Genomic DNA, 27,899 nt, shown 5'->3' on the forward strand with positions numbered 1-27,899 from the left:
GCAGGCAATTTCAGCAGCCAGTCCCACGGCTGTCCTCATGGAAAGGTGACATGTTGGCCTCAGCCATACTCCTGCCCCATTTCCACCGAGGGCAACGGGATTTTCAGGCTCACGTGAACTTCTGACAATCTTGTTAGCTCCTCTCCTCACTAGGGAAGAGGCCAGAGCTCGGACAGGCAGCCTCCTTTCCAGGTCACCTGGCGGCCCGTCTGCTGGCCCATCTGTGGTCCTCCCTCCACAATCCTTGTATTCCTCACAGGGCTGTTTGGTGCAGATAAGTATATTCTCATTTATTCATTAGCTTTTTTACTTAAAGGCCTGGATTTTAAACAATGGGCAGCACATGCTGAGGGGCGCCATCAAGGAGAGGCTCAAATCTGGAAGCCTGGCCTCCTACCCCAAGGCTTCTATGTTCCGGCGCAGGCGGAAGATACTGACTGAGCACAGAGCCACCCGCGTCAGTGCGATCGCTGCAGGGAGAGGTCGCAGTGGCTGGGCTGACACGTTCAAGGTCACACCCCGAGGTGGGAAACTGGACCCTCCGTGAGTCGCACGTTGTGCTGGTGTTGGGCCTGGGTGAACAGGCTGGACTTCAGAAAACAGGGAGGCCAAGGAAGGCCATTTCAAGGGAGTGTACCTGCCTTGCCAAGGGCCAAGAGGGAAGGGCGTGATGCGGTCCTTGCACCAAGAAATATGCATACATTTTAAATGGTTGTTTTAAGAAAATAGAACTACACATTTTCAGATTTCTTACGCTGTCTTCAAGCCTTGCGGTGAAATACTCTGCACATCTCTGAATGTGTCCCATCCTTCCTGTTCAAGGTAGAATCAAAGCAGTTCTCTCAGGAGAAGGCGAGTGCCTCAGTTTCCCTCCCGGCCTCACTACCGTTCTGTCTCTGTCCCCAAGCACCAGGCCAGGTGGCAATCAGATTTTACTCAGGATGGATGTCTGGGGAGTGGTGAGCGGAAGCAGATCCGTTTGATAATCAGATTATTGCCAGGAAAGAAATCTCCTCTCTAAGACCTTCATTCTGGTTCCTTCTTGACCTAGTGGGGCCATGCCTAAGCCTCCACCTTCTTTGTTCAAGGGTCCAGCGAGGAAGAATGAACTCGCTGCTCCCTCCCCCACCTCAGGGCTCTGCAGTCTTAGGGCAGCCGTGCAGGTGAACTTCTCTACCCTTCAAAGTGGGGCCCTATCTCTCTGTTCATGTGTTACAGGAAAAACACATTATTTAATCTTATTTAAATAATCCCAATAGTTATATCTTAACAAAGATGTACACTTTGGATTTCTGAAGTACAGTTCTGTCCACGTGCGCATCTGCGGTGAGGTTTGAGGGCTGGAGTGATACTGAAAGTCTCTTCGGCCACCTGATTCCCGGGGTATTTTCAGTGATGTGCGGGGGAATGCTGCACTCTCAGGTCAGCAGGACGTTTGGAGAAGAAATCTTTGTGATGGAATTTCCAAATTTTGTAGTTATTTTAATTCCCAGAAAATTATCAGATTCTGTGGGCCCCTCTCGCTGGGTGTGGAAACAGACTCAGGGTTTGGGCCCGAGCCCCAGAGTCCGGGAGAATGAGAAGAGGTGGGTCTTGGCATCCTCGTCTGTCAACACCCGCTGCCTGGTGATGCATCCATGTGTGGCCTTTGTGCCATCCGTGCCCAGTACTCCGCGTCCAGCCTGGGACAGGCCCCCAGAGCACCCCCCCACACACGTGACATTCCTCTCTTCCACATCTCCACACAGCTCCTGCTGACCCTGACCCACCTGTCCATCTGGGGCTCCTGAGCCCACACCCACTGCTAACCCCAGCAACCTTTCCCCATGGTCTGTGGCCAGAGCGGGCCTCTGGGTGACTCTCCTGGATGCTCTCTGCCCCACACCGAGTTCCCCCAGCTGACTCTACATGTGCTGCCATTGAAACCTCAGCACCTGCTGCCTCCCATCCTAGCCCTGCATCCCACTGCCAGAGCTCCGGACTGGCCTCTAACTGCAAGGCGTCCGGGGAGATTTGAGAAGTAACGTCTCACTCAGGACAGAACTAAAGTCCTGCCAAGACCAGTGGCCTCAGGTGATCTGACTCCTGTGCTGCTCTGCTGTTCTAGAACTTTCTCCCTGCCCCTCCTCTGCTGGCATCCTGGTGTCTTCTAAGCATGCTGGGACTGTGTGTCCGCCATCTCCCCAAATATCAGACCAAGGGAGGACAGAGACCCGGCTTGTTCTCCCAGCCGGAGACTCAAGCTGAGTCTCCTTATGACCAGGGTCCCGTGGGAGGATCACAGCTCAGAGAGCACCAGTCGGTCCCTGGTTCTATAGGACAAATTATACCCCTGCAGCAGAGAAACACCCTCCGCAAAGCCCTTCAGCATCTAAGCTCTGCCTATCGTCATTGTAGCTCTGGGGAGACCCCCGTGGTTCCAGCTGCACAGGTGAGGAAGGAGCCCTCATGGACAACACAGGCTTCAGAATGCCCAGATTCCTGGTGCTGGAGACTTTTATCACTTGACTATGATGGAAGCTGCAGAAACACATTTTCCCTGAAATATGATGCAGTGATTAAAAATAAGATTCTATGACTTACATGCTAAGCAGAAAAGCAGGTTTCAATCACACGGTGATTGCACAAAAATGCAAACCTATCTGTGAGAGTGGTGAGACTATATATATTTTTTCTTTTTTCCAATTCCTTCCTTTCTCAGTTTTTTGAGCTTGTATTAGGTTTACATCCAACAAATCATTTAAAAGCTTCCTTGCTCCACTGAATGATTTCTCCCCTTCGCTAAGAGGACGCATTTGTGCCAGAAGCAGGCGCTTTTATCTATCAGGTGGATTTTGTATCCTTGTTCAGTGAGCTTGCCTGATGAGCGCCATCAGCACTTGGCCAAAGGAGAGGGACATGAACGGTGAGAGCTGAGGAACGGGACCTGGCTGCTCGCACGCCTGTGCTGGGACAGGCAGGGGCTCCAGGCACGGCCATGGCTGTGGGCAGTTCTGCTGAACTCTGCTTGCTCTCAGTTGGCTCTGAGACCAAAAATTGCCTAAAATAGGTCACCTGTTTGTATCCTAAATTGTAAAAAAATAATGCATGATAATGACACCTTCCTAATTCGACACGAAAACTAATTGGGACCAGGGAAGTGCTGGGGTCCCCCTCCGTGGAGTAAGCTTTTCTCTGCAGGTAGTGCTAATTAATGCATCAGCAAGCTTGGGAGATAAATATCGAAGATACAGGTGGAAACAGGCTTCTGACAACTTGAAGGCCCCAATTATTAGAGATTTATGTGTTAATTATATTGGGTTTATTTAGTCACTGAAGGAGGTGGCCTACGGACCTCTCTTTGATAACACCTGATTAACTAAATTTGAATTTCTGCCCATGCTTGAAAGTAATCCAGTTGCATGGTTTTTCACAACAGCATAACTGAGTCTTTCCACTAACTTCTATTGAGTGCTGCCCCAACGCTCGTCCCAAAGAGTGAGGTTTGCACTCATTTCACTGTGCAACGTGCAGGTATTCCATTCTGAAAATGGCAACACTGACATTTACGTCACATTTAGTTTTAATCTGTCTACAAACTGCATTAAACAAAAAAAGATACCAGTATATTAATAAAAAATTATTAACCTATTTGTCAATGGCTTAATAGTATAAGCCAGATGCTTAAAAAATATGAACTGTTCAGTTTCAGAAATGAAATATTCCCACAGGTTTGTTAGAATGTAATTCTAATTAGAATTAGGACAATTTCTATTGTTCTTTGTGTAGTAAAAACCACACAAAGAACAATATAAAATAAGTGTAAGGTTCTCTTGGGCACTGCCCAGTGTGTATACCTGCTTGGTGTATGTGGACATTTAGGTTTGAATTAATGAAGATGAAATACCATCAAGAATGCACTTCCTCAGCCACAGCAGCTTCATTCAAGCAGCTTGTGACTTTCGTATGGGACAGCACAGAACAGGCAACTTCATCCCAGAAGGCTCCATCAGGCATTTCAGGCTCTCATTTCCATAACCAAGTCACATTTTAATTTGATTATTAGAAAGCTTTTTCTTAAAAACATCAGGTAAGTGTGGGATGTCCAACCTCTTTACACTCTTATACTATTCTCAATTTCTCTTTGGAGGCAGATGAGATGTCTCCATCTCTCATTCATGAATAGAAACATGTAATCACCTGTAGAACCTAGCGACTTTAAAAATGTCATTAAATGGAATTCCCTAGTGCCAGAAACCTCTTTCTGTAAAAATGCAACAATAGAATATAATAGAAGTAATTTCCCTGAGTCATCACCCCTGGAAGGCCACAGATCACATGTAAGAGAGAGCACAGTGACAGGTTGAAATTGCAGACGTGACTGTGAACTTTCCTGCTTCCCAGGCCCCTGTGCACTCAATGGCCCTTGAGTTCCTTCAAAGCCTTTCACGCAAGAAAGGGCCTGGGAGAGAATGAGTCTCTCGCCTGAAATGGCCAGGAAATCCCAAATCCTTGTCAGTCATTTCCCAAAGGGAGCATCGACTTTATTTCCAATTTCATTCATTTTGCTCCAGGGAATTACAAATTAGCGAAGTGTTTACTACATTAAAACCTCAGAGGCACAATTAAAGGACAACACAACCTCCTCATTCTGACTAGACTCTCCCATCACAGAGTACTGGCTTCTCATCCTGCTGGCTGCCCGAAGTCAGATGTGGGGGCCCATGAAGTCTAAGAAAGCTCACTTCTCAGAGCCACTCCAGAGGAGCCCAGAAATTCCCTCAAATTAGAAGAGGCCAAATTTAATCAGATGTGAAATATGAAGAGACCTCAGACAACGTAACACGTCTCATGAAAGGAAATGTGTCCATCTTTGAAACCTAGACCAAAAAATAACAAAAACTGTGTGTGTGAAATAATAATATATGTTTATAGTTTAGTAATATATGTGTATATATATTTTAAATTACTTTAAAACTTCAGTACTTAAAATTATAAGGACAATAAATTCTTCCTTCTGTTCATGTGTGACAGAAATACTGTACATATTAAAAAGTCATCCAGAAGTTAAAAAATCAATGTATTTAAAAAGTTTTGAAATAGATTGTATAAGATGCATTATTTTACATTTGATTTGATGACAAATGATTTTTGTTTGAAAGTATGCAATAAAATTCAATAGTTTCTGATGTTTGTATTAAATGTTTCATATTTTTGAAATGAAAGAATGGAATGCTAAGAAATATTTCATTAAAAATCTTCCTCATGATTTTCTTCTGAATTTAAAATGTTCCAAAATTTGTCACAATTAAAAAACAAAAACCTCACAAAGCCAGCTTTGGTGAGCAGTTAGAAATTTACCTTAATTCCCTGAGAGACTCGAGCTCCCTATCTCTGAGTTCAACCAAGCCACCATCCTTGAAAACGGCCTTTTAAATGGCTTAAGGCAAACAGATCAATTTGGTCAAGAAGCCGTTAAATATGGCAAATTAAAGATAAAATAAAATGTCCATAGAAGCCACCCTCTCTTTAGCAAACAGTATGCTGATTCAGCCAAAGTGTGAGGCTGCAAAGGTAAAACCTGAGCAACGAATGAGGTAAGGTAAGATGGAGAAAGCTTTTTTTGTTTTTATTTTTTGAGACGGAGTCTCACTCTGTCACCCAGGCTGGAGTGCAGTGGCACGATCTCGGCTCACTGCAACCTCTGCCTCCTGGGTTCCCGCGATTCTTGTGCCTCAGCCTCCTGAGTGGCTAGAAAACTTTTAAACGAGACTTGAATTATTTTCTTAACTGACTGTACATTGGGCAGTCAGGTCTACACACAGCATGTTTCATTCAGTTTTCAGAAGAATGAATAATGAAATATAAATGAAAAATGGAAAAGTTTCATTTTGTGGGGATTTTTGTACATGGTTGTTGTCAATTGTAACAGGTATTGACTGTCAGGTGTGTGCTTGCTACCAGTACTGTCCCACTTCACAGGGAAGGAAACTGAGGCACAGGGAGATTGACAGTGCTCCCCAGTGACTGGAAAACCCATGCTCTGTGTTTTCTTTTGCACAGAGAACCTCTCCATGAAAAGCAGAGCATCTTGGCCACTGGCCTCAGATCCTGCCACCCCTTGCCCCCTTGTATTACCTAAGTCTGAGATCTTACTCAGTGAATTTCAATATTTTCTTCATCAAAACCATGACAATGGCGAGGCATAAACAGACCTACACTACGTTTCAAATATAGCTGGAGAACTTTAGGAATGTTTCATCAAGCCGTTTAAAAAGCTAAACACTAAAGATTCTCGACGTGGTTGTTGTTTTGTTTTTGGCTGGCCTGTGCGTCAGTATAGTTAAAATAAGCAAGATTCAGCCCAAACCCCAATGCCTGGGTCCCTCCCTTAATAATCCAGGTCTCAGGCTTACTGTGAGAGAAGGAGGAGGCAGGAAGAAAGGTTTGCAGCAGGGACCCTCCCCACTTATAGCCCCTTCCACTGGGCCCAGGGAGGCTCCTGCTGCTGGGCTCGCCCTGACGGCGGACTTGAGAAATGGAAGGAAAGACCAAGGTGCTTCCGGCTCATCCTCCCTCAACAGGAAACTCCATGAACCAAGACCTGAGGGGTTTATTGTTGGTTTGCCGGTTCGTGTGTGTGTGTGTGTGTGTGTGTGTGTGTGTGTGTGTGCGCGCGCGCGCGCGCGCCTGGAGTCATTCTGAAACATTCTTATTTTAGAAGTTTTACTTATTATGCTTAATTGTATTTCCTATATTTTAATTTCTCCTACTCATTATGATAAAATACAACTCCAATAGGCTGTACTTTGTAGGATATCTTGTGTAAATGCCATAGTGCAAACTTTATAAACCATTTACAGATGTGAAAATATACATGGTAGAACTGGGTCCCTGGAGGAGCAAGTTCACAATGCATTTGGCTGATTGTGAGGAGTGGGCGTGTCAGCTTTCCACCAGGGATGCGGCATAGTGCCCGGGGTGGCCACCGCTGGTGGGTCCCAGCTCAGCTCCCTGTGAGGGTCACAGGGAAACTGCACGAGGCCAAGTGTGGAAACAAAAATAAATTCTGTGTATGTGTGCATGTGGATGGCTGTGGTCATCACTAAATGGAAACTCTTAATTCTCAGTCACAAAGCAGCACACTGAAGGTGGTGTTATTAATGACCCAGGAGCAAGCGTGAAGCGTGGGAAAGCTTCTGAGTCAGGCTCTGTCTTTGCAGTTGACAGTCTGTGCATCTCAACCGAGCAGTCCAACCGCCCGCTCCTCAGTTCTCACATCCGCAAAATGGGTCAAAGCACCTCTTCCCCCTTTTCCTCACGAAGGCGACAGTCTGTGCAGAAGCCTTTTGTCCACTGTCGGGCACCCTACAAGCCTGCAGCATCTCAGCACAAGCAGGGGCCACCACAGATCTGGGGAAGGCTCTGGGGCAGGCACGCAATCCCCGTGGCCTGGGCCGCGCTTGCTGGAGTCCCAACGGACCCTGTGCGCCGGAGGGACCTGCACCTGAGAAACCCCAGTGGACCCTGTGCGCCAGAGGGACCTGCACCTGAGAACCCCAGGCCATCGCTTCTTCTCCCCGAGACATTCCCGCTCATGCACATCGCTGGTCACGTGCACCCAGGTGCTCTCGGGTGAGCCACGTCAGCGGCTGAATGGTTCCATCTTTTCTAACAGGAAGAAGGGTGCTACAAGAGCAATCTTTGAAGTGGGAGATCACACAGCTCCCCTCCCAGTGTGGAGGCTGCAATCACACAACTTTCTGTCCTAAAAGAGCTGAATTTACACAGAGGTCAACTCATTCCCCTGATAAGGAAATAGGGCCTCCTGTTAAAGAAACTAGACCCCAGCCGAGGGCAGTTGTAATTCACAGAGTTCTGTGGATTGACTATTGTAAACTGTGAAAGCAAAAGATTACCGAAATGAGGATTATTCCTAAGAACTTGGTGAGCAGTCAAAGCCGACGACCCTCCTGCACCCTAACAACGGAAGCTGTGGGGTGAGCAAAGCTCACATCTCTCTCCAGGAGAGCCTGGCAAATAATCTCCCTGTGCCTGTGTTATGTTTACAGCAGAGAATCTAAGCCCCAGGATGGGCTAGAAATAAGTAGCCTTAGCAAAAAGCAACATCTTGACCTACGTTCAAAATGTTAATTCTTTGACTTATGACGTATTTTAAAATGCATGTAACCAGGTTAAAAAGATGTGTTAGATGTGGCTAAAATTCCTGCATGCTCAAGCTGAAAATGCCTAGGATACGAGCTTAGAGATTACAGAGCGTACGAGACCGTCGCGAAGGCCGAGGGACCAAAAGTACAACCCGCTCACTGCCGTGATGACTCAGGCCAAGCTCAGACTCCAGGAAAACCAACAAGTAGCCCAAGGTTCTTTTTCCTACAAGGAGTTACACTAATGTCGGGACTTGTGGTATTATAAGATAAAGGCAAGGATAGTAAGGAGGAATCTTCATTTGGCCAACCAAAACATAAATGGAAGCCGATTTGTGGGCTCCTCTTAAGAGCCAATTCCCTGTGATCGAAATCAGTTTGTATTTGGCTTACTTTGGTTATACCTACACCATGCCCATGTCTACAATGGCACACACATCTGGAAGCAGAAAAAAATAATTCCTGGCTGGGAGAATATGGTTCCTTAAGACAATGAAAAAGAAAAAGAAAAGGCTGACCAGCTGCGATAGGTTTTGCAAGCTCTTTCCTGCTGTTTGTTTCAGGGAATCCTAGCAAATGAAATGTCACAAGAAGAAACTTTACAGGGAATCAGAGCTCATGGTGGGCAGAGTTCTCATCCTCCAAAAACTCTAATCTGCACAAATGTATCCTTTTCTGATTTTTGGCCTGTGATCTCAGTGAATGTCACAGCCAGGCAGGGCTCACGGAGACCCTGGGAGGTCGGCTCCTAGAAAGGGCATACAAGGTAACGGTGAATTCCACCTTGAAACATCGATGCACAAAAGTCTGCCAGGCACAGAGGCTTTCGGAACTGGGCGTCCCTCCTCCGTCTGCCTCCCCGAAGTGTCCCTTTTACCCTGGGCTTCCTTCCTGACTTCTGAGCCTCTGAACTATGTCTTCAACACCAGATGGGCTACAGAGCAAAGAAAGCAACAGTCCCAGAGTTGGAGTAAGATTCAGGTGCACATTAAATTTTAATCCAGTTTCAGTTTACACGTTACACATAATTTGACATGAGGTTATGGATTTTCTTTTCAAAACGTCCCACGTTTGTTGCTCTGGGTAAGAACCAGGCAAAGTGTTATCTCAGGAAGTTTAAGAGCTTAGAGGATCCAAGAGGGAGAGTTTATCTGGAAAATTTGTTTTGTCCATGATCAAGAATGTCCTGTTAAAGGCCAAATATCACAAGTCAGCGTTGGAAGTGACAAGAAGAAAATTTCCAGAAAGTTCCATTTGTTAGCTGACACGTATTGTAGAGAAGAGCTTCGGAGGTAATTGGGGCCCACTTTCTACCATGTGTTTATGAAGGATTAGAGGTTGTGGCAGGATACGGTGAATGGTTTAACGTCATGCTGTTAATCAGGGATGCTGCTGCTGCAGGACAAATTGACCAAACCCTTGAAAATATACACAAAGAATAGTAAAAAGGACTCATGTGCGAATTATTCTAAAGAAAGTTGTTGCAGGTCATGAGGGGCTCAGTCCACGTTCCTGGGCTTGAGAAACCCCCCCAACAGATCTTGCTGACCCAGATCCAACAGGTAACAGATAAGGGGTGTCACCAATTACAAGGTTAAAGAAAAGAAATGATAACCTGTGGTTATACCATCAAGCAAAATTTGGTCATTGAAACATTAGTGTTTTTACAGAAGATGCTTGATTGAAATTCTTAGTTTTGAAGATCCATTCATAGAAAAGGACCATTTAAGAAAATCAGTCAAGTTCAGATTTCCCAGAAAGGCTCTATCAGAATAGGATTTACTTTTTGCAAAGATAAGTTTAGACACGAGTGTGGCTTTTTGAGCAACCACAATTAGGAAAAGGCCATCCACCTCCTGGAAGATACAGCCTCCCCTCCAAGACAAGGCAGGAAGGAGGGGCTGCCCAGGCCCACCCTGCCCTGGAAGGCACGAAGAGCTAACCGGCTCCCTTGGAAAATGCTAAAGGTGGGGACCATCACACCGTCTTGCAAGATGAAGTAAGAGAAGAAGAAAGTGCTGATGCTGGAGAAACAGCAAGCTGGCCCAGAATTTCAAATCAACATAAGCCACCAAGCCCAACGTGAAGGGAGGCAAGCCAAAGAGAACGAATCCCTGCAGTCTCTGACCAGTTAGAGGCAACACTAGAAGCAACTTTTACAGAGGCTGTTTTCCTGTCTACAGCTGGCCTGTTGGAACTGGAGTGTGCCAATCTTTCGCAAAGTGTCCCTCATCAAGAAATTCAAAGTAATGTTGCCATGTTCTGATGTATTGGCCAAGTTCCCAGGGGAGTTAGTCATGTTTTGACCATGAGGGAAATGTGGTTTTGAGCCATACAAAAGATGCCTGAACAAAGTGGGTTGAATTGCTCTTGCTAATGCTGTCATTTTGAGATCCTAAAGCTACTTTGTCCACGAGGAACTGTTTTGGATGAGGCTACAGACTTTACAGCCGTTAGGTAAGAGGAAGCCCTCCAGGCGTTTACATTCCATGAAGAAAGTTCCAAGGGTCTTGTGGCGAAAGAGCTAGTTCAGGAAGTCACTGAACATAAGCAGGTGATCTATGGCCCTAGGGCCTTGGACAGGGATCCTGTAAAAGATGACATGGGTGTGAAACAGAAGCCTACACTTTGCAATAGTCCTGGTCTATCGTCAGGGGTCTGGGATGCCAGTCCTGGTCTATCGTCAGGGGTCTGGGAGGTGGGGAGGGATGATTGGGAAAGAGATCAAATGTGGGTTGAAAAGCAGCATTCTCTTTGCGTGGATAACAATGCTTTTTCCAAACAAAAGGAAAACCAAGCAGTTTGACATAATGATATGGCATGTCCAATAATTTAAAGTGATTATCTGGGGACTCTTGGCTCTCATCGCACTGTGAGCATCTCCCAGGTCTCACCCTCTTTCCCTGTGTGCACCTGCACCTATGCTCTCCCTGGAGTGCGGAGGCTTTGACACTGCCTCCGTGACTTCTACCCGCTTCTTCTGAACCTGTCTGGACCTGCATCTAGAGATGTCTATGCAAAGGAGGGAAATCTCAGTGTGGCAGTATAAATGTAGGTGTTTCACCCTTTGCCAGATTTATGCTTAAAAATGACACGCATAGAGAAGAGGGAGGTGAAACTCTAGAATGATGTGTGTCTGGTTGAATTCCATGACTCTCCGGATCCCCGAACCGCGAGGTGACACTGTCCTAAAGAGTATTCATGACTAAGACCACAGTGTATTTAAGAACATAGCTATTATGATGCTAGATTTTGTCATGAGTGCTACTTAAGTATCCATATTGTAAATACTCCTATGAATTTATTTTAAAAATTAAAGTTTGATTATTTAGTCATTTTATCAAAATATCAGTAACTGTAAAATTTCCCTTCCATATGCATGCATCTCTGGAGAAAACACTCATGCTTTAGGAAATTTCAGATAGGAAGGATATGACATGAATAAGCTGGAGGTATGTCAGGGGAAAAGGCAGAATGGGTTGTGTGGAAAAGTGGCTGAAATTCCGAGGACTCAATCACGTTTCTATATCAAGGCACTGGGGTTCACAGGCCATGTTTTTTAACAGACATTTTTCTTTGCAAATGACACATCTTTTTTTTTTTTTTTTTTTTGTGAACTACTGAGTGCATGGATTTTTAAAAGAGAATTATTGTCATTAAATCTTACTTGAGTTCTTGAGAGCTGGTGGCCAGCATACTTCGAATGCTTTTGTCCGCCAGGGGGCAGCCAGATAGACTGTAAGACAGGCCGGGACAGGCAGGTCAGTCAACCGCGAAGCGCATAACTCCCGAACAAACACAACATAAAAACCAAAATTAAAGAGTTTAATGCAGAAAAGCAATGGGCAAGTGCTGTATATTGAATTTTTTTGCACAATTAATTCTGAATTGGTTCGAATATAAATTTAAGAAAATATTTCTGTTAATAAGAAATTGTTTAAAAAATAAGATAAAACATTTGTGCTCTTTGGCTTAAATGCTTAAGAAGAATTTTACAAATTTAGGTTGTTTATTTGAAGATAAAAGACATTATACAACACATAAATTAGCATGCTTTTGAAGGTCAACATATAGCACTTAAAGGGTTGACACAGAATTCAACATTTTTACTTTGACAGCATTGTTGAGGTAAGCTGAAAACAATAAATTGAAAAGACAGAATCCACCATGAGAAAAATGAAGTCACACCTTCTGTGTGAGGCGTAATTACCAGTCACATGACCACTCCCATCACACCCTGGAGTTGGACATCTGCCACCAAACAAAACAAAACAGCCAAAATAGTAAGTATGTTTAAAAAAAAAAAAACTTTTAAAAAAGTTTCATTGTTTCCAGTTTAGCTGCAATGTCTGCAAGGGGATTTAAGCACCCTGAAGAAAAGCGGCAAAATGCACGGGTTAAATGAAAATGACGCCCCCGTCCAACAGAGCGTCATTGGGAACAGGCAAGTGCACGGTGAGCTGCTCACTCTACTGACCCGGCAATCGGAAACATTTATATGCTGCGAATGTCGCATGCTCAAACGGCAAGGCATATACAGATCCGGTTTTTAAAAATCAGCCAAAGAATGGGAAGATTAAGAAGATTCATAATTTCACCTCACAGCATGCTTACGTTATTAAATCCTTTTTGCTCTCCTTGCACTGAGGGTACTTGGGTTTGGGACTTGGGATGGTCACCTCCCCGGGATACCGTCTTTCTTCTAGAGCCTCCTGGAATGGGTCCAAGTCTTCTGGCTGTGGGCAAAACACAGCTTCAGAGCCACACGGATGATCACACGGCACACAGACTGAGGGAGGCGGTTCGTGGCTCTGGGGTGGCCTCTAATCTTACACCTCTTTCTGCTGTACCGTTAAGATCCTCTTTGTCCTGATAATGCCCCTTCTGAAAATGCATATTGAGCTTTTCTTCCACTGCTCTAAACTAAAATGATGGTCACCTGTCAGTGGTCAGGGCCCTTATTCAATATTCACCTGGCCATGCTCACCACATGGACACATACATGGTCCGGCAGCCAGAGACTATGTTTAACTTGGTCTTCCTCATTCAGCCTTCAGCACACACCTGTGGGTGGGCTGCTTTATCCAACACTTGCCTGCAAAGATTCAACACTGGAACTACAGTGTGTTAGGGCTAAGCTTTCCCCCACCATTGGTCAGGATTTTGCAAGCACTTGCTTTAAGATTGAGGGTAATGGAGACCAATTTAGAGGAATGTAACTAAATTTCCTTTTCAGTTGTGTGTTCACCTGCAGTAACGTGGATGTTTCTAGAGGTGGCGATGCTCAGCAGACACATTTCCTAAGTCTAGCTACATGGGAAGGTTTGTCTTCCATGATGATCCAGGATGAAAACACTTCTGTCATTTTATGAGGGCTTACTTTTAACTAAAATAAATTTGGAGATTCAACCACCATGCCTTATTTGGTAGTAATGATTCAACACTGCAGGAGAAAAAAATACTTAGAAATTTAGCTTGCCACTCTGATTTGGTTCTTTTCCACAATGCCTGGATACTGAAATCAATTTGAAGAATGCAGATAACAGGCTTATAAGCAGGTGCCCTCTCTGCCAATTTCTACATGGGGCTAATGTTTCTTTCTTTCTTTTTTTTTTTTTTCTATTTCCTTGTTTCTGTAAGACACTACTGCTTTGATGGTGGTCTCTCTATTGTACTAAAATAAATTTCATTTTCAGTGAATAAACAGGATGTCATAGTTCTCAGAATCAAAGACTTTAAAGTCAGTACATAAAGAAAACATTTTTCTTTATTTCTTTTCAAAGCCTAACGGGCATTGTATCTATTTTAATAACCTGAATTTGAACACTGTAGCTACTTCAAAAATATGTTCTTGCCATAGATGTTTTAGTAATACAGTCATAAACAAAGATTTAGGTGATGGTACTAGAATAATTGATTCAAGGCTAGAGTAAACTCTTTTGAATACCTTCGGTTTCTTAGAGAAGGGACACTGTCCTTAGTTTCGAAGAGCTAGTTAATTAACAGCACACAGTTAACCATTTAAGTATCTAAGACTCCTATTAAAATTCTCTACCAGCAAGGAAAATCCTGTATTGTTTCAACAGGACACCCAGAAAAATGAAATTACATGCTATTTATATGTTTTTTTAAAGTAATCATTTGTAACAAAACATATTTGTTAGAAAATAAACTTTATCATTTACAAGAGTCAATAGTTAGTTTCACTCTAATCAGTGTTAGTCACAAATCTCTTCTGGGTCAACAAAAACTGTTTTCTAAGTCCTCCTCAGTTAAAGGTCATATTTAAAGAGAAAATATATTTTCTCATAAGGTATGTGCAAATGGCACTTCTTTCAGCTGGGGCCCCATTTTAAAGTCTGGCAGTCAACACAGGCTCAATGAAAAGGACATACAGTAATGTCTTTGGACTCGTCCTCGTCTATCCTCCGGGGTTTCATTTTGGTGTAGTCTACGGGCAAGTCCCAGCAGTCGCCCTCGCCCAGCTGGAAACACCGGTTGTTCATCACTGCCTGCTGCTGGGGGGACATGGGCTCCAGGGGGGTCAGGATGGGGCAGCAGCTGTCCCGTGGCCTCTGCTTGTTCATGCTGAGGTCCAGGGTCCCGTTCTCATCCACCTCCATGTCAGGGTTCTGTTGGCAGAAAGACATGGTGACTGTGCTTGGCCTGGCACCTTGTAACACCACGGGTCCTTCCTCCCAGACTGCAGTCTTGCCATCAGCCAGGGGAGCGTTCAAACACAGAATTCCTCACTGCTGTTTCCTTGGCCTGAACTCCCAAGGTGAACAGTCCTGGTCTGTTGGTACATTCCTGCTATCCCATGCTTAGCTGCAAAATTAGTTGGAGAATCCAGGCATCCCTCCCACCCTCCCTCCATTTCCCTATTTATCTACTGTCTATCCTCTCTCTCTCCTTCCTTGTTGTCCTATTATATCTCTGATTTAGAGTTTGTTCAGAAGAAAATTACAAAGTATTTAATTTTAATTTTATTACAGTTACAAATACCTGAGATAAAAATTTTGCGTGTATGCATGTGTGTATATACATGTATGTGCATGTATGTATGTGTGTGTATAAACACACACATATATATCAGCTTAAAAATTCTCTTTTAGTTTTATTGATGCTAATAGTTCAAGAACTAGGGAGGAGGATAACAAAAGAATTAGAAGGATGAAGGAAGGAAAGAGAATAAACTAAAATTTACCCTGTAATACAATTTTTTTTTTGAGGGACAGAGTCTTGCTCTGTTACCCAGGCTGGAGTGCAGTGGCACAACCTGGGCTCACTGCAACCTTCACCTCCCAGGTTCAAGCAATTCTCCTGTCTCAGTCTCCCAAGTAGCTGGGACTACAGGTTTGCGCCACCATGCCCAGCTAATTTTTGTATTTTTTAGTAGAGATGGGGTTTCACTATATGTTGGCCAGGCTGGTCTCAAACTCCTGACCTCAAGTGATCCGGCCGCCTCAGCCTACCAAAGTGCTGGGATTACAGGTGTGAGCCACTGTGCCTGGCTGTAATAAGAACTTTTATAATGAAGATAATTTTCCATTTTAAGAAAGGAGATCTTCAGTTGCAGCTAAAAATACCTTTACTACAGTGATTACCATCTGATCTCCTCCAAATTTCAGCAAACCTGCAATTTAGTCTGCTGGCTTAAAAACAACAACAACAACAAAGAGGTACAGGGTGAGGCTTTTTATTTTTTTTAAAGGATGCTTTGAAATGCATCAAGAATTCTGCAGCACTTGCCTCTCAGGGAGAAAGTGAGAAGGGACACGTGGATCGAAAGTTTAAAAAAAAAAATCAAAATACCCCTAACAATCCTGCATGTTTTCCCCAAAGAGTGACACTCTTTTGAGCAAAATTTGATTTGAGCTGGTCTGAAAGCTGCTGCCTCCTCAAAGGTCTAGCAGCTCTCTCCTCTCAACGCAACAGTAGAAGGAAGATGCTTGGAATGAGACCACCATCCCTGGAGCTGTTACCTTGATAAATTATACAGTATCATTTTGCCTGAACTCTCTTTGTCAAAGTGCACTCTGATTTGAAGTTCTGATATTAATTTAAGCTTCATAATGTTGGATTTATTCTCTTAGTCTTAGTTTAATTTTAAGAAAATGCTACAAAATTTGGAAAGGGTCTCTGCCTTTTTTTTTTTTTTTTTTTTTTTTTGTGGTTGCCACAGAATCTCTTCCATGCTAACCTTGCATTTTTGCAACCTTGATCACCAGGAAAACTGCAGGCACCTGACGCTTTTCCAATATCTAGGACTAAATATACCGATAGAAGAAAAAACATTTGCAAAACGTTAAGATGACTGACCTTTCTTCATTCATACCAACTACAAGTATTTACAAGAACCACTGTCAGTGTTGTGCACTCAGGTGCATGGCCAGGCAGCGCTCCACAGTGGAGAGCCCTTCGTTTATCGGGAGAGGAGGTGGACAGGTCCGCTGCTCTGCGTCTCTGAGGACAGTCAGACCGCTCCCTGCACCGCCTGGTTCTCCCCGGCCGCCTAGTGGCCTCGGCGAGGCAGCAACCTCCCAGGTCTGCTGCATCTTCAAGGCTCTCTCTCCCGCCCAGCAGAAGCACTGGTTCAATCGATAAGAAAATTAAAAACAGACACTCTTCCTATGCCTTTCATAGCACTACAGCACCCAGGAAAATGTGGAACTAACGAGTGCTGGCTGTAAATACACGGCTGATCCCTTGGTGTGAGGCCCGATTTTTACTTCCTTTGTTTCCCCGCCACCCAGGAATCCATGGGCAGATGCCTGCATTTCACTTGGCAACGGTGCTAGCAGAGCTTCCTGTCAAAGTTCAAGGGCGGTCCACGCTTCGTTTTGCATCCTCTGTGTGGTCACTGGAGACCACAGGAGGACCACGTGGTGTTCTTTGTTGACAGAAATGCTTCTGGATCCTGGAGAGAAGGATCCACGGATGCACGTTAATTTACAAGATCTGACCCTTGCCTCTGATCGAGACAATGGTTGCGCTTTGGACGATGGTGCTGTTCAGGCTGCTTTCAGGGAAGCTGCACTAATTGTTCACAGTGGCAAGAATGGTTTAGGAGACCAGGGCATTCGCACCGTAAAGCTGCCCTGAAAGCGCCGCGTGTCTCGGCGGCTGGGTCCGTGGCCCGGCCTCCCCCTCCCGCCGGGGGCCCCACCTGCCCAGGCGCGTGTACCCGCGTGGCGCACAGGTCCTGCGGCTTGGTGCTCAGGTTCTGCGGCATCTCGCGGCAGCGCGTGGACAGGTTGAGGATGGCGGTGGCCGCCATGTGGGCCGCCTCCATGTCGTGCGTGTAGTCAAAGCTGCTCTTGCTGCAGGTGCTGCTGGCGCTGCTGCCCCCGCCGCAGCTCAGGTTGCTGCTGCTGCTGGGCGCGTAGCTGCTGGTGCTGCTGCTGCTGGGGCTGGGGTCCTTGCAGTACCGCTTCGCTGGGGAGACAGGGACAGGGATGACTCAGGCCCCGGCCGCAGGGCACACGGCAGACAGCACACGGCAGGGCCTGCCCGCCCCGGCCTTAGCCACACACAGCCGCTTGGGACGGCCCTCAGAGTGCCGGGGCTTTGGCATAAAGAAAACAAACAACAGGCAAACGAAAACAAAACAAAACCCTCTGGCTCCTTTTCTTTTTTTCTACTTTTTTCCCTTTTTCTTATTGTTTTTTTTTTGCCCTGGAGGAGAATTCATCACCTGTTGGAAAGGCTGCACCTCGCACCCAGCACAGGCAGTTATCTGGTCCCTCGAAACACAGACACAGGGCTGGCTAGCTTTCAGGAACCACAGGTTGTAGGGAAGTGACTGGGAATTCCAGCCCAGTCAAACCCCTGTGGAGGCCCTAAGAGTGAGTGGGGCTCCTCCCCAGCACATGAGGGCTCACGAGCACTTTTGGTGACCCGACCTGGACCCAGTCTCTCATCTGTCAAGAAGTAGGCTGTTCCTTTGAGCCAGAGGGGCTGTGGCAGCCTCCTGGGGCCCGGGTCCTCTGTGCAGGTGACCAGGATTCAAGGGGACCTGGGGGCCACCTGCTGGGCCTGTGGGGACCACGTGCTTTGGGAAGTGGATTTCTGGCTGGGCATGCAGACCAGACAGGGTGAGTCCAACATCCTTTTTTTCTAGAATTCTGATATCGGCCATGGGAGTGAAAGGGGGAAATGCACGTAGAGAATACGCTCAGGATAAATGTCGGAACACCTGAGTGGCCACTCAGTGGCGGGCAGACATGTGGGGCACGTGTGCAGCTGCCCCTTTCATAGCCATGGCCTCTCTGTGCCCTGCACTGACCCTCAATGACACGATTTCCACTGCCCAGTAATCCTTTCTGAGCCACCACACTCACTCACAGCCAAATCAGCACTGAGGGGTAAGAGTTATTTGTTAAGAGCTGTTAAAAATCTCCTTTAGTACATGAAACTGTTTCAGTCCAGGATTTATCTGATGGGTCCTTCTTTATTAATTGTTATCCCTGCCAGTTAATGTCACAGGACATCATTTGTGCATGGCCAGACATGTCACTTGGAATCCAGCAGAGTGAAGAGTTACTCAGAGGTGGACCTGGTCTCTCTCGTGTCCTAAATCCCTCCATCAGTGAGTCCCTCCCTTTAGGAAGCAACTTCTTCCCCAAGGGATCCCCGCCTGCTTCCCTGGGAGCAGCATGAGTGCAGCTGGGAGAACTTGGTGATAGGCTAGAGACATTCTAGCCCGGGTTCTCCTGGTGCTTAGGACTGCCCTACTCCTAATCAGCAAAGCCCCAAGCTGCCTAATTCCAATGGAAACTATGGTTTTATTTGCTGCTACAAGGAAAGGGAGACCTCGCAGGCAGTCATGGCTTCCGCAGTGTCTTCCGTGCCATCAGCAGCAGCTCTGAACCTGGAACCAGGCTTCCCCAGGGACTCCTCCCCACAGAGGAAGAAGAGAACAAAGCTAAGTGAAGCAAAAAGCTTTCTCACATTGCTGATATGGTCATTATGAGCTAATGCTAAGAAATTGCCCTGGATTCGGATACAAAGGAAAAAAAGAAGCTTTCATCATTGATAAGGTTTGGTTTGGGACTGAAGGCTCTCAGGACATGGGGAAGAGGTGTGTTATTGGTGATTCTGTAACGCACAGGCCCCTGCAGAGGAAGCACTGAGGACAGTACCCAGGGTGGGAGCTGGCCACACTGTCTTCGTCTCAGCCTCTGCCAAAAGCTACAGAGAATTCCCCAAGCAAGTGACCGCTTTACACCCAGATTCCCGTGCATGAACCAGAGGCTCAAATCCACACCCACAAAACCCATGAAATATAATAGCAATCTGTTGATATTATGACTGTGTTTCGCTAATCTGGATGAGCAAAGCCACCCAGAGTGGTCCCACGGCTGGTGGGGCACAGCTGCCCCTGAGAAGCATGTCTGAGTGTCCATCAGTGTGCCCCTCCCTTCTCTCTCCTTTGGGAATGCCCCTCCTCTAGGGAGCCCAGCAGCACAGGGCGGGGTGGGTAGTGGCTGCTGGTCTGAGCAAGGCCCACGCCAGGGCTTTTGAGGGAGACCACCATGGGGCTGCAAGGGAGTCAACCAGAGGCAGGCAGCAGAGGCTGTGAGGACACCCCCGCTGGCCCTGTGCAGTGAGCACCCTGAGCCACCCTGAGCAACCATCAGTTTGCAGTTTGTGATACTCTGGATATGAACTAAAGGTTGTGATTTTACATCATTTACAATTTTGTTAAGAAATAGTAGAACAATTGTAGGAGAAATGAAATAATAATGTGGGGTTTCGTTTTTACTGGTGAGGGCTAGCCACTGGTTTAGGAAAAAAAAATCATTGCCCACATAAATTAAAAAAAAATAATAACACTTTTGTTTTGAAATGAGGGAATTTCAATTCCTAAAAAATTAAAGGAATAACACAAGTCAATGCAACAAACAACTGCAGCTGCAGCTGGCCTAGGTTGGCTGGCAACCTTGCACTCAGCTTTGGTGAGGGCGCAGAGGTGAGGCAGGAGCTCCTGTTCACGCCCAGACAGAGACTTCTCGTCACAAGCTCCTCTCACAGTGACTCTCGCTACACTGTGTTCACAGCATCCTCCAACAGAATTGCATATAGACCTCCACCACCCTGTAAGATGCTACCACATGCCCACCTTACAGATGTGGAGACTGAGGCTGCCCAACGTCCACAAAGAGCCTCGGCTGCCATCAACAATGTGTTTGTCTGGGAGAGCTCAGCATCTTATCAATTAGAAAATGCTACCCCAGCATCTCTATATACCACTAACATCCAGGTTGACCACCAATCAAGCAGATAATGCCATTCACAGTAGCCACAAAGAAAAGGAAATACCCAGGAACACAGCTCACCAAGGAGATGAACGATCTCCACGAGAATTATAAAACACTGCTGAAAGGAATCAGAGATGACACAAATAAATGGAAAAATGTCCCATGTTCATGGATTGGAAGAATCAATATTGTTAAAATGGCCATACTGCCCAAAGCAATCTACAGATTCAATTCTATTCCTATCAAACTACCAATGTCATTCTTTACAGAGTTAGAAAAAAAATGACTCTAAAATTTCTGTGGAATCAAAAAGGAGTCCAAATAGCAAAGCAACCCTAAGCCAGATGAACAAAGCCGGAGGTTACACTCTACCTGACCTCAAAGTACACTATAAGGCCAAGTAACCGAAATAGCTTGGTGCCGGTGTAAAAACAGACACACAGACCAATGGAACACAACAGAAAACTCAGAAATACAGCCACACACCTACAACCATCTAATCTTTGACAAGGCCAATGAGAGCAAGCAATGGGGAAATGGTACTGGGATAACGGCCGAGCTATTCACAGAAGAATGAAACTAGACCCATACCTTTTGCCATATACAAAAATTAATGTAAGATGGATTAAAGATGTAAATGTAAGATGTCAAAGTATAAAAATTTGAGAAGAAAATCTAGGAAATACCCTTTTCAACACTGACCTTGGCAAATATTTTTTTGGCTAGGTCTCCAAAAGCAATTGCAACAAAAACAAAAATAGACAAGTGGGACCTAATTAAAGTAAAGAGCTTCTGCACAGCAAAAGAAACCATCAATGGAGCAGACAGACAACCTACAGAATAGGAGAAGATATTCACAAACTATGTCAGATGACAAAGGTCTAATATCTGACATCTATAAGGAACAAATACATCCACAAGCAAACCACAAAAAAACCCATTAAAAATGGGCAAAGAACATGAACAGACACTTCTCAAAAGAAGACATACAAGTGGCCAACAACCATGTGACAAAATGCTCAACATCACTAATCACCAGAGAACTGCAAATCAAAACCACAATGAGACAGTTTCTCACACCCGTCTGAATGGCTACTATTAAAAAGCCAAAAACAGCAGATGCTGGAGAGGCTGTGGAGAAAAGGGAACACTTATATATTCTTGGTGGAAATGCAAATTAGTTCAGCCACTGGATAGTAGCTTGAAGGTTTCTCAAGGCACATTAAATAGAGCCACCATTAGACCCAGCAGTCCCGTTATTGAGTATTTACCCAAATGAAAATAGATCGTTGTACCAGAAAGACACATGCACTCGTATGCTCATCACCATGCTCTTCACAGTAGCAGAGACACAGAATCAACTAGGCGTCCATCAGTGGTGGATTAGATAAAGAAAATGTGGTACACAGACACTGTGTAATACTATGCAACCATAAAAAGAATAAAATCATGTCATTTGCAGTAACATGGATGGTGCTGGAGGCCACAAACCTGAATGAATTAATGCAGACACAGAAAACTTTGTACCACATGTTCTCACTTGTGAGTGGGAGCTAAACATTGAGCACACAGGGACATAAACGTGGGAACAATCGCCACTGTGGACACTAGAGAGGGGCGTGGGTTGGAGAACTACCTCTTGGGTACTGTGTTCACTGCCTGGGTGCAGTATGCCCGTGTAATGAACAGGTACCCGCTGTGTCTAAAATAAAAGTTGAAACAAGAAAGAAAGACGCTACCTCTATGTGACAACATTTTACTTGAAAGAATTTTTAACTAAAACGACTCTCTGCGTTTCTTCCTCTCATCTTACTTGAGTCACCTTAAATTATCTTGAAATTATAAAATGTAGATGTGACGATGCAATGAAAATAAATATTTTCAGATATTTATTTCATAAGATGCTACAACTAGATGATGCCAAGTGGACAGTACCAAATTTTAGTCGGTGATTGGTTTAGTCTTTTGATGAGCCTGTCGACTCACTACACTCAAATGGGCAGCGAAGACAGCATCTACTTTCACATGCATCCTTTATTTGATATAAAATATCATTTGAAAGTTTTAATTGAAACAAAAATAAAAATAAGGGTGCCTACAGTTAAAATTGCTCAGGAAAGGAAGGTCTTTGGTCCTAATAATTATCCCTATTTGTAAACTGTCAGCATAGGCCTTCATGCCAGTATCTTTTGGGCCACAATCAGCATTGCTCTGCTCAGTGCCCTGACAGCAGGGGGCGCTGCAGAGCAGGGACTTCAGATTGGGGTGCTCTGTTCCCCTCTTCCAGCATGGAGGATGCTTGGTCTGATGAGAGCAGTTTCACAACAACAGAATACACTTTCTTTCAGCAAACAAAGCCTTTTTTTTTTTTTTTTTTGGAGACAGAGTCTCACTCTGTCACCCAGGCTGGAGTGCAGTGGCGTGATCTCGACTCATTGTAATCTCCGCCTCTTGGGCTCAAGTGATTCTCTTGCCTCAGCCTCCCAAGTAGCTGGGATTATAGGTGCCCACCACCACGCCCGGCTAATTTTTGTATTTTTAGTAGAGACAGGGTTTCACCATGTTGGCTAGGCTGATCTTGAACTCCTGACCTTGTGATCCGCCCGCCTTAGACTCCCAAAGTGCTGGGATTACAGGCATGAGCCACCACGCCTGGCCCAAGGCTATTTTTGATCAAATTGCTTTTCAATCCATCAGCAGACAAGAATGTGTTAATGTTCTTCCAGGCACCAAGAACATCGCTGTAGGTTACGAGCAATGCAGTAGCTTTAACTCGAGATGCCAGAGCTGCCTTCAAACAGGAGCAGCCGCTGGATCTTAAACCATCCTAAAAACACCTCTTCAACATTCCATCTCTTCTACTGCAGGAAAAAAGGAAAAGCGCCCAGGATTTGTGTGATTAAATACAGCTGTTGACATAATAATAATAATAATAATAATAAACCAAAACAACAAAATATAAAACCTTCCAGGTAGGACCTTTTCATTTGCCTACTCCGCTCGTGAAATTCTTACTAAATGTACATGCCTCATTCTCCTAGGAATGTCTATTGCCTTATGGATTCACCTTTTCTTGCAGAGAATAGATCAACATGTATCCACAGTATGAATTTCCACGAAAACTAGACAAATGCAATCACAAGATGTCCATCATGAAGATGTCTCCACTAGCTGGGACCCAGTAATCTTTAGACCTAACTTGATTCAGGCCCTCCTCTGTGGCACTGAGTCTCATAGTCTTTACACACTTCCACCTAGTGTGTCAAGTAAGTTGAAATACGGACATCTAATCTTACATGGGAAAGAACAGAGCTTTCTAGCCAGTGGGATGACATCTCAAAGGCAAACGATCTACTTGATGGAGTTGAGCTGATGTCCAAGGGGCGTTGGGGTCTCGGTGTCAGGCTTTCTTTTCCTCAGTGTCCTTGGCACAGCTACTGCCTGCCTGGCCTGCCCAGGCCCCAGAGGGTGGAGCGAATCTGCAGACCCAGCCTGTGGCCCAGCAGGAGCTTGGGGCCCGTGGGAAGACAGGCCGTCTAGGCAGGCGGTGCCGGAGAGGTGAGACGCAGCCATGCTGCAGGGCAGACTGTGGCACCGAGCTCCACGGACGCAGGCAGATGGAGAGTGGTAGGAAGGGCCGCGCACTGCCCACGGGAGGAGAGAACTTCACCAGGGAGTGGCCTCTGCTCAGGTAGAGGCCGTGGGAAAGTCAGCCAGGTGGAGGGAAGAAAGGGAGCCCTGCAGGTGGGTGTGATGGGACTGGAGACCGAGGGCCAGGGAGGTGCACTCCAGAGGGGTCATGCAGGAGAGACGAGAGAAGCCTGCAGCTGCCCAGGTAGTCAGGAGAGTCATCCGTGCAGCCAGGAGGGCAGGGGGCAAAGAAGAGGAAGTGCCAAGATGATGGGAAGGTCTGAGTGCTGGAGAATTTGGAAGCTGGGAATAATCGAAAGGAGAACATGGGCAGAGCCCATTCGGGGACTGGGAACCTGACAGGATTAGGCCCCCAAGGGTGGGGTGTGTTGCCTGGAGACACAGCAAAAGGTAGAGATATATTAGGCCAGGGGGTGGCAACTTTTTCTGGAGAGGATCTCGTAGCAAATGTTTAGGCTTTGGGAACTGTGCGATCGTTTCTGTGGCCACTTGGCTCTGCCCTGTACTATAGGAGCAACCACAGCCTGCCCACCAAGCCCTGAGGGCAGCCAGGTGCCAATGACACTCTATGCATGGCATGGCAACGGAATTTCACATAGCTTTTATATATCAGAAAATATTATTTGTCATTTGTGTTTTTCTCCAATTCTTTAAAAATGTCAAAGCCATTCTTAGCTCACCATACAAAACAGGGTGGGTGGGGCTGTGGCTTGGAGCTCCCGGGAGAGGGCAGGGCCCAGATGCCCCAGTGGATGCTCAATCCTCTTCCCCTCAGCCCCTCCGTCACCCTGCATGGATTTCTATTTCCTACAGACAACGTGAAGCCCCTTCCTCAGGAGCCCCCGCAGCTTTCCCTGTTCTTCCTTCTTGCGGGTCTCCGTCCTGGCCTCCAGACCACTGGCTGTGCTCACCATCCTGTGTGTTTCTCTCCCTTTGCATGATTTCTGCACAAACTCTATGATCTCATCTAAAGTCTACCACTTTGGTAAAGCGCATGCTAATCCTGCAGGTGGAGGGACTCCTCACTTCACCGGGCTCCAGTGTGTGTTTCATGTCTTGTGTATCCTGAGGGAAGGAATGATGACTGACAGATGGGCAGGCAGACACATGGACGCACAGACACACAGACAGACACATAGACACAGACGGTCAGGTGGACAGCAAGCACTGGTGTGCTATGTCTGGAAGGATGCAGCTGGTGAAGTGAAGATTTTGTGAGTGGTTTGATCAAAGCTGGTATGATTTAAGGGATGATTCTCCAAGGCTGCAGAGAAGGTCCTATGTTCTATTTCATTCTGTATCTGCATGGCCCTGACCTTTGGTTGCTAAGAGCTGTACTTTTCTCCCTTACAACAGAACCATTTCTTTGCCTCTTTTTAGAAGCAGCAAGTCAATTCTTTGTGCACCTGAAGCAAGTATTGGCAAAGATACACTGGAGGGTACCTGCAGGCAGCAGTCACTCTGCAGTCAGAATCTGCCACCTGGTGCCCAGGAGTGGGGCCGGATCCCCTTGGATCACACCCCATCAACAACCCTACCAGCCAGTCTTGTCCTAGTGGGCACTTTCCAGGATGCTTTTAAAATCTGTCAGATGAGTCTAGTGAAATGGAAACAGAGTGTCACTAAAAGCCCAGACTTCACACCCACACAATACATCTGCATAACACTTGTGCCTCTAAAATTTATACATGCACAAATAAGCAGAGGGTCGGCTCATTTTCTCACTACATTGTGGTAAGAGGCTGCATTTCCTTTTCTCTGTTTTCCTGAAGCCCTAACACTGAGCTTTCAGCCTGTCTGCTCAATAGACGCTTGTTTCCAGGGGGTCGGCTGCAAAGCATGGCTCAGCCTTAGTGTCCACAGCAGGGCCTCTGCCGGGCATGTGATGATCAATGCCAGTAACTAACATGTGATGGTGCCACCAAGCGCATCCTTGCACCCGTCCCATCTCAGCTGATCTTCACTGCAGCCTGGCGAGGTCAGCAGAGGACACTCTTGCTTCCTCTCTGCTCCCGAGGAAACCCATGCCGTGCTGGGCTAATTTGTCCAGTAGCATCTGGCTCCTAAGAATGGCACCGAGAATATGCTCAGTGGATTTGACTTCGGGTCCCCTAAAGGCACCGTGACCCTGAGACTGCTCTGCGGCTCACAACTTCACCCAGAAGCCCCCTTTCCTTCTCAGGCTGGAGTCTGACCTTAACAATGAAGCTCAAGAAAGAAATCAGCCCACACGGAACAAGAACAGCAAAAAAACTGGTGCATAAAAATGAACCTCTAATGAAAGAATGGATCAAATCCCAGCAAAATGTCAATGAACTGGAAATCATATAAACAGCCTTCAATTATGAGAACTTAATTTCTTTTGATTCTTCACTTGTAGATGAATAAATGAGACGATAAGAAACCTGAAATTATCACAAACCCAACAACAAACCAACCGAACTATTTCTGTTATACGCTACAGTCACTCCTTCTATCCATTTATGTGTTTCTGACCAATATATGATAGCTCCAAGAAATACTAAATTTCATTCATTATACAAATAAATTGTTATTAAGGCAAGAAATACCATAGCTTAGAAAGATGTGCCGTCATTCCTGTAGAATGATAAAAATGGTTTCTGAACTCCCCAAGCATTCAGTTTAAATATTGTGTGTGTGTACTGTGATTTTAACTAAGTATCTTTTTCTTTGTTTCTGATCCAACGTCTCGCTCTGTCCCCCAGGGTGGAGAGCAGCAGCACACTATCTCAGCTCACTTTAACCTCTGCCTCCCAGGTTGAAGCGATTCTTGTGCCTCAACCTACTGAGCAGCTGGGATTACAGGCATGAGCCACCATGCCTGGATAATTTTTGTATTTTTAGTAGAAACGGGGTTTTGCCATGTTGGCCAGGCTGGTCTTGAACTCTTGACACCAAGTGATCCACCTGGCTCAGCCTCCCAAAGTGCTGAGATTACAGGCGTGAACCACTGCACCCTGCCCTAAATATCTTTTTCAAAGAAAAGCTTGATGACCTTTTTAAAAAAACTATTTCCTTCCCCTGTGCTAGAGAGTATCATGACAAGATGTCTAAATCATCAGAACATTTACACCCCAAGTCCCAAGTGGTAAAACTTGGCAATTACGTCTATACAGCCTAGAATTTAAAGCAGACACACAGTTAGATAAATAAAAAAAATTAAATAAATACAGTCTTCCCCTCTAATGAAAAACTACTTACCAACTAGCTTTGTAGTGAAATGGTAACTAGTTCACACTCTTGGTAGTGGTTCAAATAAGCATTAGTCAAAACAAACTGCCCTTTTCCCATGAAGCCCGTGGCCCTGTGTTTGCCGCATAAGCTCTATTTTGTTGGTGCCACGGCAGCCACAAGCCAGGAAGGAACAAAGCTCTGGCTCTGCCGGCAGTACCCCAGGCTGCAGTACCCCAGGCTGGGCCTTGTTTTGCTCCATCCACCCCAGTTACAGGGGGACCCAGGTCCTGGTCTTGCTGTGAAGAGGCTGGGTGACAAGGAGGCCACCAGCTCTGGCTGCAACAACAATGTCATCGTGTCGTGCAGGGAGCCCTCCAGGGATTCTGATTTCATTGGTCATGAGGGCAGGTTGGGCATTAGAATCAAAAAAAAAAAAATCTCCCCGGATGGTTCTCATGTGCATGCAAGGCTGAGAATACTAAGGAGATGGGTGCAGAGCTCCTCAAAGCTCCCGGGAGCTGAGGGCTGCCTGCTGGCTCCCCCTGCACTGTCTGTCTCAGGCATTTATTTAAAGGAAGCATATTAAGATAAGGGTACTGTCTTCCCAGTACCACAAAAGACAACGAGCCAGTCCATCGCTTCT

At 45.7% G+C, this 27,899-nt stretch overlaps 1 protein-coding gene across 21 annotated transcripts in view; it reads right to left on the bottom strand.

Annotated features, from left to right (window-relative positions):
* Positions 1 to 27,899, bottom strand: part of MYT1L (myelin transcription factor 1 like) — a 548,227-nt gene that overhangs the window by 85,142 nt on the left and 435,186 nt on the right. For 11 of the 21 annotated variants that reach the window (XM_017860335.1, XM_017860329.1, XM_017860334.1 and 8 more), the window contains 4 exons: positions 17,335 to 17,585; positions 14,543 to 14,779; positions 12,762 to 12,883; positions 11,815 to 11,883 (listed from right to left, as the gene is read on the bottom strand). In XM_017860335.1, the coding sequence (XP_017715824.1) occupies positions 11,815 to 11,883; positions 12,762 to 12,883; positions 14,543 to 14,779; positions 17,335 to 17,585 (679 nt within the window). Of the gene's footprint in view, positions 1 to 11,814; positions 11,884 to 12,761; positions 12,884 to 14,542; positions 14,780 to 17,316; positions 17,586 to 27,899 lie in introns of all 21 variants that reach the window. The other 10 variants (XM_017860324.1, XM_017860333.1, XM_017860323.1 and 7 more) reach the window with 1 other exon arrangement.

This window comes from Rhinopithecus bieti, unplaced genomic scaffold (assembly GCF_001698545.2).
Source record: "Rhinopithecus bieti isolate Rb0 unplaced genomic scaffold, ASM169854v2 scaffold_51905, whole genome shotgun sequence".
NCBI classification, from domain to species: Eukaryota; Metazoa; Chordata; class Mammalia; order Primates; family Cercopithecidae; genus Rhinopithecus; species Rhinopithecus bieti.